The sequence below is a fragment of the Sapajus apella genome, unplaced genomic scaffold (genome assembly GCF_009761245.1).
Source record: "Sapajus apella isolate SASKATOON/1434 unplaced genomic scaffold, GSC_monkey_1.0 scaffold97, whole genome shotgun sequence".
NCBI lineage: Eukaryota > Metazoa > Chordata > Mammalia > Primates > Cebidae > Sapajus > Sapajus apella.
The window spans coordinates 2,886,591-2,902,332 of record NW_022437037.1 but is presented as its reverse complement, the minus strand read 5'-3'; the positions used below and the strand labels follow the sequence as shown (position 1 = coordinate 2,902,332).

The following is a 15,742-nucleotide window of genomic DNA, read 5'->3' as shown; positions in this document are numbered from 1 at the left end:
TTTTTTTTTTTTTTTTTTTTTTTTTTTTTTTTTTTTTTTTTTTTTTGAGACAGAGTCTCACTCTGTTGCCCAGACTGGAATGCAGTGGTGAGATCTCAGGTCACTGCAACCTCCACCTCCTGGGTTCAAGCAATTCTCCTGCCTCAGCCTCCCAAGTAGCTGGGATTACAGGCATGTACCACCACACCCGGCTAATTTTTGTATTTTTAATAGAGATGAGATTTCACCGTGTTGGTCAGGTTGGTCTCGAACTCCTGACCTCGGGTGATTCGCCTGCCTTGGCCTCCCAAAGTGCTGGAATTACAGGCATGAACCACCACGCCTGGTCTTTTTTTTTTTTTTTTCCTTGAGACAGTCACACTCTGTAGCCCAGGCTAGAGTGTAGTGGCACGATCATGGCTCACTGCACCTCTGCCTTCCAGATTCAAGCAATTCTCATGCCTCAGCCTCCCAAGTAGCTGGGTACAGGCACGCACCACCATGCCCAGCTAATTTTTGTGTTTTTAGTACAGACAGGGTTTTGCCATGTTATCCAGACTGGTCTCAAACTTCTGATCTCATGTGATCCTCCCACTTTGGCCTCTTAAGTGCTGGGATTATAGGCGTCAGCCACTGTGCTCAGCCTACATTGCCAATTTCTGGGCAGCCTCAGACATGACACTGGCACAAGGTGTCTGCCTGTTTGATGACATGTTCTCTCCCCCTGCTTCTTCGTTTATTGTGATTTTCTCTTACAGAGATCAAAATGCACATTAAAAAATAGTGCCAGGCTGGCATGGTGGCCCACACCTGTAATCCCAGCACTTTGGGAGGCTGAGGTGGAGGGATTGCTTGAATTTAGGAGTTCAGAACCAGCTGGGCATGGTGGCTCATGCCTGTAATCCAAGCACTTTGGAGGCCAAGATGGGCGGATCACCTGAGGTCGGTAGTTCAAGACCAGCCTGACCAACATGGTGAAACCCCATCTTAAAAAAAAAAAAAGAAAGAAAAGGAGTTCAGAACCAGCCCGTGTCATAAGACCCCTGTCTCTACAAACGATAAAAAATTAGCCAGGCCTGGTGGCGTGCGCCTGTAGTCCCAGCTACTTAGGAGGCTGAGGTGAGAGGACTGCTTGAGCCCAGGAAGTGGAGGCTGTAGTGAGCCTTGATCATGCCACTGCAGTCCAGCCTGGATGACAGAGTGAGACCCTGCCTCAAAAAAAACCAAAATAAATTCAAACTTGCACTGGCATCATGGCTCACACTTGTAATCTCAGTACTTAAGGAGACTGAGGAAGGAGGATCACTCAGCCAGGAGTTCAAGACCAGCCTGGGCAACAGAGCAATACCCCCCATCTCTACAAAAAATAAAATAAAATTAGCTGGGTGCGCTAATGTACACAGCTGTAGTCCTAGCTATTCGAGAGGCTGAGGCAGATCACTTGAGCCCAGGTCAAGGCTGCAGTGAGCTATGATTGTGCCACTGCACTCCAGCCTGGGCAACAGAGCAGGATCATATCTCCTTTTTTTTTTTTTTTTTTTTTTTGAGACGGAGTTTTGCTCTCGTTACCCAGGCTGGAGTGCGATAGCGCGATCTCGGCTCACCGCAGCCTCCGCCTCCTGGGTTCAGGCAATTCTCCTGCCTCAGCCTCCTGAGTAGCTGGGATTACAGGCACGCGCCACCATGCCCAGCTAATTTTTTGTATTTTTAGTAGAGACGGGGTTTCACCATGTTGACCAGGATGGTCTCGATCTCTTGACCTCGTGATCCACCCACCTCAGCCCCCAAAGTGCTGGGATTACAGGCGTGAGCCACCGTGCCCGGCCCTTTATATCTCTTTAAAAAAAAAAAAACATTCAAACTTTACAAAACTGTGTTTAAAAGGAAAATTCCACAGCAATGCTGCCCTCTGGAGCAAGCTGCTTTAAGATCTGATTTTGTTGTTTGCAGCTGTATTAAGAAGATTTTGCTGAGGACAGAAAGTGTCCCTAAAGCCTAAAGCCTGGTACATTCACTGTGTGGCTGATGTGCCTTTTTTGATTAAAAAAAATTTTTTTCTGATTATAAAAATAATTCCCTCATTATATAACGTTTTGAAAATACAAGGACACAGACACACAGATAAAAATCACCCATAATCCCATTACCCAGAGATAAACACTGTTTACGTTTTGACCTACTTCTTGTGATCCTTTCTGGATTTATACAATCTTTAAAAATAAAAATTGGGAGGCCGGGCGCGGTGGCTCAAGCCTGTAATCCCAGCACTTTGGGAGGCCGAGGTGGGTGGATCACGAGGTCAAGAGATCGAGACCATCCTGGTCAGCACGGTGAAACCCCGTCTCTACTAAAAATACAAAAAATTAGCTGGGCATGGTGGTGCGTGCCTATAATCCCAGCTACTCAGGAGGCTGAGGCAGGAGAATTGCCTGAACCCAGGAGGCGGAGGTTGCGGTGAGCCGAGATCGGGCCATTGCACTCCAGCCTGGGTAGCATGAGTGAAATTCCGTCTCAAAAAAAAAAATGAAAAATAAAAAATAAATAAAAATTGGGGCTGGGCTTGGTGGCTCACACCTATATTCCTAGCACTTTGGGAGGCAAGGTGGGTGGATCACAAGGTCAGGAGTTCAAAACCAGCCTGGCCAAAATAGTGAAACCCCATCTCTACTAAAAATACAAAAATTAGGCAGGCATGGTGGCGGGCTCTTGTAATCCCAGTTACTCGGGAGGCTGAGGCAGAGAATTGCTTGAACCCGGGAGGTGGAGGTTGTGGTGAGCCAAGATCACGCCACTGCACTCCAGCCTGGGCGACAGAGCGAGACTCTGTCTCAAAAATAAAATAAAATAAAAATAAATAAATAATTCAGTTTGAATCTGAGTCACGGCACCAGAAAAGAAAAAAAAAATGAATTGTGCTACATGACACCGTGGACGCTTTCTGTCTCTAAGCAGCCTCCCCAGCAGGGCTCCTTACCAGGGTTTCACCAGTGGACATGGGGGTTACGTGCCCCCTAAAATTTATGAAAAATTGTGTATTTGCATATTTTTTAGAGAGTTCTTAATTTTCACTGATTCAGGCACTTTTTTTTTTGAGACAGAGTTTTGCCCTGTCGCCTATGCTGGAGTATAGTGGTGCAACCTCTGCCTCCCGGGTTCAAGCGATTCTCCCTTGACAATCCCGCCTCAGCCTCATGAGTAGCTGGGATTACAGGTGCCTGCCACAACGCCTGGCTAATTTTTTTGTATTTTTAGTAGAAACAGGGTTTCATTGTGCTGGCCACGCTGGTCTCAAACTCCTGACCTCAAGTGATCTGCCTGCCTTGGCCTCCCAAAGTGCTGGGATTACAGGTGTGAGCCACCGTGCCCTGCCTTTTTTTTTTTTGAGACGAAGTCTCGCTTTGTTGCTCAGGCTGGAGTGCAGTGGTGGGATCTTAGCTCACCGCAACCTCTGCCTCCTGGGTGGGTTCAAATGATTCTCCTGCCTCAGCCTCCCGAGTAGTTAGGATTACAGGTGTGCACCACCATGCCCGGCTAATTTTTTTTTTAGTAGAGATGGAGTTTCACCATCTTGGCCAAGCTGGTCTCGAACTCCGGACTTCGTGACTCACCCACCTCGGCCTCCCAAAGTGCTGGGCTTACAGGCATGAGCCACCTTGCCTAGCCAGTTTTTTGTATTTTTACTAGAGACAAGGTTTTGCCATGTTGCCCAGGCTGGTGAAGCAGAATTCTTACCAATATTTGAACCTGTTTAGGACTTCCAACTTTTTCCCATTGATACACTATCAATGTACATCACACTACACAGTTTTATCTACTATAGCTTGTTTTCATTTTAAAGGTTGGTATCCCCAGTGCTTCACTCCCCTTCCGCCTAAAGCTTCCTTGGTTATTTCTGCTTAAGAACTCATCCAGATGAACCTCAGAACCATTTTGTGAAGCTTCCCTAAGAGATCCTGTGGGAACTGCTGTTGGAATTGCATTACCCTTACAGAGCATTCTAGGACAGCTGCTGTCTGGCATCACATTCTTTTTGTTTTGACTGTTGTCATTCAGGGAGCCTCCACCAAGGCGCTGGTGCAACACCTGCCAGCTCTACTACATGGGGGACCTGATCCAACACCGAAGGACACAGGACCACAAGGTAGGAGGGCCTGCACGCTGCGGGGGCGCCCGCACTGCTGTGTCCACTCGGAGGCCAGGAAGCATAGAGACCCGATGAGAAAGTCCACGTTCCTCTTTGCCCCCGCATACCTATAACCCACAATGCGGTTTCTGGGCGAGTCAGTCTTGTTTCTTCTTCGGGCTTCAGGTTCCCCCTCTGTCCAGTGTAGGCCAGGCAGCATCCCTCCCTGCCATTCAGCTACGGGGCTCATGGGGGTTGTTTGAGCATCTGTCCCCTCTCCCGTCTTCTCCCGGTGTCTGTCCTGTCTCTGTGTTGCCATCTGCCATCCCATCTCCCAGCCACCCACATCATAAAGAGAAAGATGCATTTGCCCATGTTCCAGTGCAGGGGTGGAGCGCAGCCTGGCTTGTTACAGACGCGGTGGGCCTGCCCGGGGGAGGGGAGCTCTTGCTGGGCCCTACCCGGGTGCTAGCCAGGGGCTTGCTGGGGACACTGCTTGGTCTGCCTGCCCTTTTCCAGATCGCCAAACAATCCCTGCGACCCTTCTGCACCATTTGCAACCGCTACTTCAAAACCCCTCGCAAGTTTGTGGAGCACGTGAAATCCCAGGGGCATAAGGACAAAGCCAAGGAGGTAACCTAAGCTCCCTTAGAGGACACGGGTCACGCAGCAAGTTGAGGCTTATCCCAGCCCAACGTCACAGTGGGTCTGGAGGGTCTGGGACTCTCAGGGGTAGGGCGAGTAGGGCATGGCCCCTTGGCTGTCCAGAGCTGACCTGAGTCCCTTGCCTACTTCCTGGGCAGCTGAAGTCGCTTGAGAAAGAGATTGCTGGCCAAGATGAGGACCACTTCATTACAGTGGACGCTGTGGGTTGCTTTGAGGGTGATGAAGAAGAGGAAGAGGACGACGAGGATGAAGAAGAAGAGATCGAGGTTGAGGAGGAATTCTGCAAGCAGGTGCTGGGGGGAGGGTATGGGAGGCAGGCTTGGTGCCAGATTCCCAGCCCAGGACGGACCTCACTTCACCTCCTAGAGGCCAGACACTGTGCTGGCATCTGTGGGCACTAATGCATGCCACAACTATTATTACTATCAACTGCCTTCTGCATGACTGTGTAATTAGGGATGATGACCAGAGAGTGGCAGTTAAAATACGCAGAGCCTGACTGAAATTTGGACCTGCGTGGAGGAGGGGAAAGGAAACAGCATCACGAAAGGCATCGAGGTGGGAACTGTGTGGTATGCGAAGGAAAAGGCAGATGATGGTGATGATCATAGTGAGGTGACAGCAGCAGACATCTTTTTGAGTACTTACTGTGTGCCAGGCATGTGTGCCAAGCACTATCCTGGATGAATTTCATCAGACTGTATGGCAGGAAGTAAGACTGCACATTTCCAATGCCACAGCTACCCTGTCTCCCATGAATGAGGAGCTTGAGGAGCTTGGATTCTTTGTGGATTTTTTGTTTATTTGTTTGTGAGACAGTCTTGCTCTGTTGCCCAGGGTAGAGTGCAATGGCGCAATCTCAGCGCACTGAAACCTCTGCCTCCCGGGTTCATGCAATTCTCCTGCCTCAGCCTCCTGAATGGCTGGGATCACAGGTGCCTACCACCACCCCTGGCTAAGTTTTGTATTTTTAGTAGAGGCAGGGTTTTACCATGTTGGCCAGGCTGGCCTCGAACTCCTGACCTAAGGTGATTCACCTACCTTGGCCTCCCAAAGTGCTGGGATTACAGGCATGAGCCACTGCAGCCGGCCTTTTTTTTTTTTTTTTTTTTTTTTTTTTAAGACAGAGTCTTACCCTACTCCTGAGGCTGGAGTGCAATGGCATGATCCTGGCTCACTGCAACCTCTGCCTACTGGGTTGAAGCAATTCTCCTGTGTCAGCCTCCCAAGTAGTAGGGATCACAGGCACCCGCCACCATGCCTGGTTAATTTTTGTATTTTTAGTAGAGACAGGGTTTCACCATGTTGGCCAGTCTGGTCTCAAACTCCTGACCTTGGGTGATCCACCCACCTAGGCCTCCCAAAGCGCTGGGATTACAGGCGTGATTTGCCCAGCCAGATTCTTTGCAGTTTAACAGATATTTCCAGAGTATGTGTTCGGGTTGGGCCCTGGTGCTGGATACAGGGACTCATAAGGCCCAAGGTCTGATCCTTATGTTACAGCTGCAGTCCAGGGTGGTGAGGGGCTGCTCATGGGCTGTGGCAGCCAAAGTGGAGCATTGAGGAGCCGGGAGGAATCGTAGTGGGGGCGGCCTGCAGTCCTAGGCAGGGTAGTATGAGGCCCCACTTTGTTGCTCAGTAGTGGCATCATCTCTGGCAAGCCACTTGGCCTCTCTGAGCTTCAGTTGCCTCTGCTCAGAAGTAACAATCCCAAGTAACAATCCCAACTTGAACTATAAGGGAAGCCCAAGGCTTGGTCCTAGGAAGGGCTTAGCAGACGGGGGTGGTTGTCCTGAGAAGCCACATTTGTTTGCCCGGTGAGTAGTGGAGGGCACTGCTAGGCCTGGTAGGGTAGATGTGGCCAGAGTCAGATGACCTCATCTGGAAGGGGCTCACATCCAGCAGGCGACATGCAGAATCTCTGATCCCCTGAAATCCAGCCCCTAGGACCAAGATCACTGCAGTATTGGATAGGACCTCAGAGAGCTATAAGAGGGCCCATGGTTAAGAGTGTGAACTATGGGCCGGGTGCGGTGGCTCACGCCTGTAATCCCCACACTTTGGGAGGCTGAGGCGGGTGGATCATGAGATCAGGAGTTCGAGACCAGCCTGGCCAATATAGTGAAACCTCGTCTCTACTGAAAATACAAAAATTAGCTGGGCATGGCGGCATGTGCCTGTAATCTAGCTACTCGGGAGGCTGAGGCAGAAGAATCGCTTGAACCTGGGAGGCAGAGGTTGCAGTGAACTGAGATCGTGCCACTGCACTCCAGCCTGGGCAACAGAGCCCGTCTCAAAAAAAAAAAAATAGTATGAATTATGGCTTAGACCTACAGGGTTCCCTGCCCAGCTCCTCCACAAACCAGCTGTGCAACCCTAGACAAGTGAGTTAATGTCCCTGCGCCTCAGTTTCTTCTTAGTAAAATGGGTGTAGCCATGGAGGGTTGTAATGAAGATTCAGTCAGATGACACATGTCTTGGACACAGCTGGTGTGGATTATGGCCCCTGTAGGAGCAGGAGGGCTTCCTGGAGGAGGGGGCTAGAAAGTATAGATTGGGAAGAGCACTCTGGGAGGAAGGATCAGCATGTACAAACGCTCAGAGAACACCCACTACCTCCTGGAAATCAAGGGGATTTTGTGTGTCCAAGGGCATTGGTGGGCTCCAGTTCCCTCACCTGTGTCTGGGAGGTGTTAGGGGAAGCCAGATCTGAGGTTCATGTTTGCATGTTTTCAGGTGAGGTCCAGAGATATATCCATAGAGGAGTGGAAGGGCTCAGAGACCTACAGCCCCAATACTGCCTATGGTAAGGCCCCAGCCCCAAGCCCACCTGCAGAAGCTTCAGCCCTTGGTCCTGGCCTCCAGGTGACCCCCCAGATGCCACCTGTGGCATTCTGGCTGGGAAGCCTTCTGTTCTGCTCCTACCTAGAGGGTGGGGGAGCATACAGGCCCCTAGAGAGGGAGGGACGCCTCGCTGGTACGGGGATGCAAGTGCAGACCCTCCTCCCACAGGTGTGGACTTCCTGGTGCCTGTGATGGGCTACGTCTGCCGTGTCTGCCACAAGTTCTATCACAGCAACTCAGGGGCTCAGCTCTCCCACTGCAAGTCCTTGGCCCACTTTGAGAACCTGCAGGTGAGCCGGACATCCTGCCCCGTCCTCCCTGCCCATGGACTCAGTCTCATCCAAGCTGATCCGGGTGGCTAGTGGTCACTCCCTCTTGTGCTGGGCCTCAACCTCCAGGGACCACCCCTACACCAGCAGGGAGAGAATCAGAGCTGGGGTGCGGTTGGGCTCTTATTGGTCCAGGGAATGCTGAGGGCCAGGCTGTTAGCGCCAGAGCCTTGGCCCAGAGAGGCCAAGTGCATCACATAGGGTCACACAGCACACTAATACTGTCTCAGCCAGAGCTGGGGAAGTTGCTGCTGGTCAGGAGCATACCACATAGGGAGGAGACCCTGAACTTACCTGCATTTTCTGTATCTAGAAATACAAGGCGGCCAAGAACCCCAGCCCCACCACCCGACCTGTGAGCCGCCGGTGCGCAATCAACGCCCGGAACGCTTTGACAGCCCTGTTCACCTCCGGCGGCCGCCCACCCTCCCAGTCCAGCACCCACGACAAAACACCCAGCAAGGTGACGGCTCGATCCTCCCAGCCCCCACTACCACGGCGCTCGACCCGCCTCAAAACCTGATAGAGGGACCTCCCTGTGCCTGGCCTGCCTAGGTCCAGATCTGCTAATGCTTTTTAGGAGTCTGCCTGGAAACTTTGACAAGGTTGTTTTTACTCAAAATCCAATAAAACAAGGTAGTTTGGCTGTGCAGTCCCCACCAGTACTTCTGTCTGGTTGGATAGGGGAAGGGGGCCACCCCAGCCAGCTCTCAGCCAGCACCCAACCTCTCTGGGCCAGGTGGGGGCAGAACTGGAAGGCCAGACAGGCTCCCTGGGAACCAGGGACTCTGGTTCACAAAGCACTTCACCTGTCTGAGCTTCGGTTTCCCTCTTTTAAAGTGTTTAATTTTGGGGCCAGGGGTGGTAGCTCATGCCTGTAATCCCAGGACTTTGGGAGGCTAAGGTAGGCAGATCACCTGAGGTCAGGAGTTTGAGACTAGCCTGACAAAATGGAGAAAGCCCATCTCTACTAAAAATACAAAAATTAGCCAGGCGTGGTGACACACACCTATAATCCCAGCTACTTGGGAGGCTGAGGCAGTGAGGCAGGAGAATCACTTCAACCTGGGAGACAGAGGTTGCAGTGAGCTGAGATCGTGCCATTGCACTCCAGCCTGGGCAACTCTATCTCAAAAAAAAAAGAAAAAAAAATTTTTAATGTAAATTTAAATTTTTTGAGACCGAGGCTTGCCGTGTCTCTCAGGGTGGAGTGTAATTTCACAATCTCAGCTCACTGCAACCTCCACCTCCCAGGTTAAAGTGATTCTCCTACCTCAGCCTCCCAAGTAGCTGGGATTATAGATCCACGCCACCACACTTGACTAATTTTTTGCATTTTTAGTAGAGATAGGGTTTTGCCGTGTTGGCCAGGCTGGTCTCAAACTCCTGACCTTAAATGATCCGCCCGCCCTAGCTTCCCAAAGTCCTGGGATTACAGGCATGAGCCACCGCACCTGGCCAATTTTTTATTTTTTGAAGCAGTGTCTGGCTCTGTTGCCCAAACTCTGCAGTACGGTGGTGCCAATCTTGGCTCACTGCAACCTCTGCCTCCCAGGCTGAAGCCGTCCTCCCACCTCAGCTTCCTGAGTAGCTGGGACCACAAGCATACGCCACCACGCCCAGCTAATTTTTCTTGTTTTTGGTAGAGATGGGATTTCGGCATGTTGCCCAGGCTGGTATTGAATTCTTGGGCTCGAGCAATCCACCCACCTTTGCCTTCCAAACTGCAGGGATTATAAGTGTGAGCCACTGTGCCTGGCTGTTTCCCTCTTAATAACCTTAATAAGCTGGGGAAGTTCCTTTGGCTGGAGGCCTAGCAAGGTCAAGTGACTTGCTGAAGGCCACAGGGTTGGTAAGTGGCTGGGATTTGACCTGGGCCTGAGCTCTCCGACCCGTGCTGGCCTGTCGATCTAGCTGCACCCTTTGGCGTGCAGGAGGGGGGTCCTTGCTGCTCAGGCCCTCTGGTTTTCTTCTTGGTTTACTAACAGGCACCCCACCCTCCTGGTCAGGCGACCCTAAGATGAATCATGGGTGGATGGGGCCCAGGCTGAGTTGGCCCTTTACTTCTGTTTCCTCATTAGAAAGACCCACAAAGATAAACAAGCAGACCAACCCTGTTACTGGGGAGACAGGCCAAGAGTGGGAGGGCAGTGCTGAGGCTGCATAGCATGTCTTGGCATTGGTTGTCTTGGTGAAAGGCCCTAGTACCCAGAGACACTGAGAACATCACACAAGGTCACACAGCATGTCCAACAGTCTCAACCCAGCTTCTGGGCTAGGAAGCAGTTGCTGGCCAGGAATGTACCAGGTAGGAAAGAAGCCTTGTCCTCACCTGCACTTTCTGTGTCCAGAAGTACATGCAGCCAAGAACCCCAGCCCCCCACCACCTGGCCTCTGAGCCGCCAGTGCATGATCAACACCTGAGCACCCAGACTGCCCTGTTCGCCTCCAGCAGCTGCTGGGCTTCTCTTCCTGAGATACAGAGGACAGAGGCACAGCAGTGTGGGAGATCCGTTTAATTTGGACACTCAAGGCCTGGGCAGAGTGGGAGTGCCCAGGAGTTGGGTGGGCAGGCAAGTGGGTGGGTTGCAGGCCCACTCTTGGCCCCAGGAGGGAATGCCAGGCAGTGGGGGCTGGCCCAGATAGGCCAGGGGGAATGGCCAGAAGAGTGGACCAGGCAGGCAGACCCACCCAGGGACCCTGAAGGCCAGCCCTTGAGAAGGTGTCTAAGCCAGGGGGTGAGTGCCCAGGCCAGAGCTTAACCCAGGGAGGCAGGGTGGGGGCCCGGTTGGGGGCTCTTGGAGTCTAGGGGCTGGCATCGCTGGGGTCCTCCCCGAGTTGCTGCTGGAACTCCAGGCGTGTCTGCCGGTTGGACTCCAGCAGCTCCTGGAGGCGGGCGTGGAGGTGGTCGTTCTTCTCCTCCAGGTGGTCCAGACAGGAGTTGATCTGGTCCAGCATGGAGTTGATGGCGGCGTATTCTGGTAGGAAGGTGAAAGACAGAGCCCACATCCTGTGTCTCCTTGGGGCTAATGGACACCCTCCCTCCACCGTTTCCCAGCCTGCTTCCCAGAGGGCTTTGTGCAAGTCCCTACTCCTTCCTAAGCCTCAGTGTCACCATCTGGAAAATGGGTGGATACCAAAAGAGGAATCACTTTGAATGAATGACACTGTAGTACTGCATCCTTTTTTCTGGGGTTAGGGTGGTCACAGGGTGGCGAGCTGGTGTCCTGCCTGGGAAGTCCTGCCAGGTGCCAGGTCTCTGCACTTCCTGCAGCAGCTGCTTAGTGGCTAGAGCCCACATTCCTGAGTTGGGGAATCAAGGCCTCTGTCCCCAGGTGGGCCCTGTTCTCCAGCCCTTCTGGCTCCCTCAGGATAAAACACCCAGTGGAGTCTCCTAGCCCTGCCTCCCTGCTAGCCCTGCCTCCCTGCCTCTTCCTTTCCTCTCTCACACCTGCCTTTACCTACTTCAGGCCCTTTGAACATGCTGCTGTCTCTGCCTGGAATGTGCTGAGTCCTCCCATCTTCCTTCCCTCCTCTCCTCCTGGATGAGTCCCACTCATCCTTCAAGTCTCAGTATGGAAGTCACCACTGGGAGCCCATCCAATGCTCCAGACTGGATCAGGCCTCCATGCTGAGCCCCTAGCCCTCCTCAGCCCTCCACGGCTCTCCCTCCAGGATTGACCGCTGTGCTTATCTGAGTGCTGTTATGTTTCCCCATGGGAGGTGAACAGTCCTGTTCGCTGCTGGCTCCCTGCTGCTCTCAGTGTTGCAATAAGCATCTGTTGATTGACTGAGTGAGTGAATGAATGGAGCCTCTGACTTTCCAGCCTCTCTGCCATTGCTCAGCTATCCCTGCAACCTAGAATGCCTCAACCACAACAGCCCTTCAAGGACCAGCTCCAAATGCCTCCTCCAAGAAGTCTTCCCTGATCTCCACTAGAAACCATCACTTCCTCCCGTACACGGCCACTCCAGAGCTGCCTCTTTCAGCAACACAGTGTCCCTGAGGACTCAAGGTCTGGGCCTGTGCCCACTGCGCGGCTCAGTTCTGAGCCAGCCCGTGACTCAGATACACTCGGCTGCCAGCCTGAGCCCAAGGAAGAAGCAGCTGGTGGAGGCTGGCAGAGGCCAGGGCTGGAGGGGTGTATCTGGGTTATGGGTGCACATGTGCCTGCATTCTGGGGAAGGGCACCGCCAGAGCCGGCCACCCTCACAGAGGACAGAGTCCTGGGAAATTGGCTGCATCTTAAAGTCCAACCCCCTCATGATATAGCTAGGGAAACTGAGGCTTCAGAAGGAAGGAACTTGCCCAGGATCCTCCAGGTTGGTAACAGAGCCGAAACTTAGGACTGGACTTGGGGGTTAGAGGCACTTGGGTTTGAGTTCCAGCTCTGCTTTACCCCAGCAAGTTGTTGCACCTTTCTGGAAAAAAGGGAAAATAACAGTGTGGTCGTGAGGATTCAAACATATCAAGGGTTCAGACAGTGGCCAGCACAGTGGCTCATGCCTGTAATCCCAGCACTTTGGGAAGCTGAGCAGGTGGATCGCCTGAGGTCAGGAGTTCAAGACCAGCCTGGCCAACATGGCAAAACGCCGTCTCTACAGAAAAAAAAAAAACAACAACATAAAAATTAGCCAGGTGTAGTGGCAGGTGCCTGTATCCCCAGCTACTTGGGAGGCTAAAGCATGAGAATTGCTTGAACCCAAAAGGCGTAGGTTGCAGTGAGTGGAGATCATGCCACTGTACTCCAGCCTGGGCAACAGAGCAAGACTCTGTCTCAGAAAAAAAAAAAAAAGTTCAGATCTGGCCACAGCAAGTACTTAGTGGATGGTCACTATTATCAATATTTTGAATTCTGTGTCCTGGGATACAGGCTGGAGGAGGGATGAGGGAGGCAGTTTCCCCCACACCACTCCAGGCCAGGCTTTATCTGTGTCAAGGGTATTTTCCCAGTTCCAAGCCTTTTCTTCTGCCTGGGACACCCTCCTTCCCACTGTTCTAAGTCCTGTCTGCCAATATCCACTCAATGTGACCTCCCGGGAGGCTCTTCCTGATGCTCCCACCAGCACTGGCCAATGCAAACTTACCTAGAACTATAGTGGTGATGGATTAACAACCCTGGGAATACACAAAAGCCCACTGAACTGTACAATATAAATGGGTAAGTTGTATAGCTCAATAAAGCTGTTACCCCAGACAAAAAGGATGCGCCATACTTACCCCGAATTTACTAAATCCTCAGGGTATGTTAATATGCCAATCTTGACTTTACTAAAGAGAATAATGACAGTAACCATTTACTGAACTCTTGCATGCTAGAACCTGCTAAGCATTTTCTGTTTATTTTTTGCATTTAATTCTGACACATCCCAGTGCAGGAGACACGAATCATTATTCCTATTTTATAGATGGGGAAACAGAGGCTGAAGAAGGTTAGAAGAGAGCTGATGGTTCTCTCCACACCCCACCCCTGCACGCAAAAGGCTGCTCCTCACATTTGGCAAGGGTGTGAGGCTACTACACCCGCAAAACCAAGTGGCTGGGGGTGCTGACTCAGCAGAGCGGCGCCCCCGCACCCCTACCCCACGCCCGGTCCGGCCCCTTCGCTGTCAAGCCGGTCAACCCCGTCTCCCTCAGGTGCCTCGGTCTCCCCCGGGACTGAAAAAAGTGGCTGGAGCAAGGCCCACAAGGGCGAGTGTCCCCGAAGCTGCCTCAGTTTCCCCATCTGTAAAACAGGGCTGGTGACCCGCAGCTGTCACGGGTCTCGCGGGTGCTCGCCCTGCATCCGAGCCAGCACCTACAACTCCGGACCCACTTGAGGCGCAATGGGGTGGATTCTTTGGTCCCTTCCAAGACCCCATCCCAGTTCCCCTTCACAGGAGGGCAGCCCTGAAAAAGCAAGGTTGCTCTAGCAGCCCCCTCGGGTCACCTGCTTCCCCGAAGCCGTCATCCTCGCCTTCCGCTCCCGCCTCCACCGGCATCCCCAGGTCCCCGTTGGGGCCCGACATTGCGGGCTCGGGTGCCCGAAGGGCCGCGCGACGATGGAACGCGGCGACCGTCGTGCCGAAAGCCGGCGCCGGATGGAAGGTGGAGGCGGTGGATAGAACACCGGGCCGGAAGGGTGGAACGCGGCAGCGGATCTCCGCCCAGGGGCCAGGGCCCCGCCCTGAAGCCGGAGTCCCGCAGCTCCGGCTCCGCCCCGCCCCGCCCCCAGCCGGAACTCCGCCCCCGCCCCGTGGTTGTGGCCGCGCCCACCACCAGACTCCACCCCCACCGCCGGAGCCCCGCGTCTACCTGCCTCAAGTCGAACTCCGCCCACTCCGCCTCCGGCCCCGCCCCTCTCCTGGGCGCTGGGCGGGCCACCCCGGGGCTGCCCCTGTAAAAGCCCAGGAGTGGGAAGGTCCTGGAGGAGGAACGGAAGATCCCCAAGCCCATCTGCTGCTTCAGCCCCTCCGCGTGGGCAAAATCGCGAGCGGGCTTTCCTTGTTATTTTTTGAGATAGGGTCTGGCTCTGTCTTCCAGGCTGGAATGCAGTGGGGTGATCTCGGCTCACTGCAACCTCTGCCTCCCAGCCTCAAGCGATCCTCCCTCAGCCTTCCGAGTAGCCGGGACTACAGGCGGGTGCCCCACGCAGACTATTGTATTTTTTGGAGACAGGGGTTTCGCCATGTTGCCCAGGCTGGTCTCGAGCTCCTGAGCTGGAGCCGTCTACCCGCCTCGGCCTCCCAAAGTGCTGGGATTACAAGTGTAAGCCACCCGGCCCAGCTTTGGAAACGGGGTTTCCAAGCCTCCTGTGGATTCGGGAAATTCCACTAAGTCAGGAAGAGTCTCTCTCCTCGCCTCTCTGCCTGCGCCCCGGTGGAGACGACCAAACACCCCTACCCCCGGATTTGGGCCTTTCTGGTCTTCAGCACTTCTCTTAGGGCTCGTGGGTTACAACCTGTGGGTGGGAATCAGGCTGGACTCCAGCTCTGGACAAGAGAAACAGGAACATTAGCTGGGCAGGGTGGCTCCCGCCTGTAATCCCAGCGCTTTGGGAGGCCAAGGTGGGAGGATTGCTTAAGCCTAGGGGTCGGAGAACAGCCTGGGAAACATAATGAGTCACCTGACCCCCAGCCCCCACCCATTCAGCCCCCATCTCTACAGAAAGTACAAAAAAAATTAGTCAGACCTGGTGGCATGCACCTTAGTTGCAGCTGCTTGGGAGGCTAAGGCAGGAGGATCACTTGGGCACAAGAGTTCAAGGCTGCAGTGAGCTATGACTACGCCACTGCACTCCAGCCTGAACAACACAGTGAGACCCTCTCTTTAAAAATAATAATTAATTAAAAAGAAAACTTTTGGCTGGGCGTGGTGGCTCACACCTGTAATCCAAGCACTTTGGGGGCCAAGGCAGGCAGATCACCTGAGGTTGGGAGTTCAAGACCAGCCTGACCAACATGGTGAAACCTCGTCTTTAAAAAAGAAACAAACAAACAAAATAAATTAAAATTTAAAAAGGAAAGAAAAAAAAAAAAGAAAACGTTTAATTAGGCATGGTGATGCATGCCTGTAGTCCCAGCTACTTGGGAGGCTGAGGCAGGAGAATCACTTGAACTGGAGGCAGAAGTTGCAATGAGCGGAGATCATGCCACTGCACTGCAGCCTGGATGACAGAGCGAGACTTCATCTCAAAAAAATAACAACAACAACAACAAAATAAACGTTTGGCCTGGAGCAGACCTACCTTTTTTTGAGATGGAGTCTCACAATGTTGCCTGGCTGGAGTGCAATGGCACGATCTCGGCTCACTGCAACCTC

General features: G+C 52.9%; 2 protein-coding genes across 14 annotated transcripts in view; one reads left to right on the top strand and one right to left on the bottom strand.

The window, feature by feature from the left end:
- The window catches only part of CIZ1 (CDKN1A interacting zinc finger protein 1), a 29,484-nt gene extending 17,592 nt beyond the window's left edge, over positions 1-11,892 (top strand). For 5 of the 12 annotated variants that reach the window (XM_032257398.1, XM_032257397.1, XM_032257400.1 and 2 more), the window contains 6 exons: positions 4,033-4,120; positions 4,622-4,735; positions 4,906-5,058; positions 7,505-7,574; positions 7,781-7,902; positions 8,255-8,598. In XM_032257398.1, the coding sequence (XP_032113289.1) occupies positions 4,033-4,120; positions 4,622-4,735; positions 4,906-5,058; positions 7,505-7,574; positions 7,781-7,902; positions 8,255-8,464 (757 nt within the window). In that variant the 3' untranslated portion in view covers positions 8,465-8,598. Of the gene's footprint in view, positions 1-4,032; positions 4,121-4,621; positions 4,736-4,905; positions 5,059-7,504; positions 7,575-7,780; positions 7,903-8,254; positions 8,599-10,220; positions 10,399-11,411 lie in introns of those variants that run through there. The other 7 variants (XM_032257399.1, XM_032257391.1, XM_032257396.1 and 4 more) reach the window with 6 other exon arrangements.
- Positions 10,442-14,158, bottom strand: CUNH9orf16 (chromosome unknown C9orf16 homolog). 2 transcript variants are annotated; one of them, XM_032257404.1, is made up of 3 exons: positions 13,872-14,109; positions 11,173-11,244; positions 10,442-10,919 (listed from the first exon to the last, which is right to left on the bottom strand). In XM_032257404.1, exons 1-3 carry the CDS (start codon positions 13,948-13,950, stop codon positions 10,747-10,749), a joined length of 324 nt encoding a protein of 107 aa, XP_032113295.1. In that variant the 5' UTR covers positions 13,951-14,109; the 3' UTR covers positions 10,442-10,746. The 2 variants fall into 2 exon arrangements, with proteins under 2 accessions (XP_032113295.1, XP_032113296.1); XM_032257405.1 differs by lacking the exon at positions 11,173-11,244 and having other exon boundaries at positions 13,872-14,158.
- Positions 14,159-15,742: the final 1,584 nt, after the last annotated feature.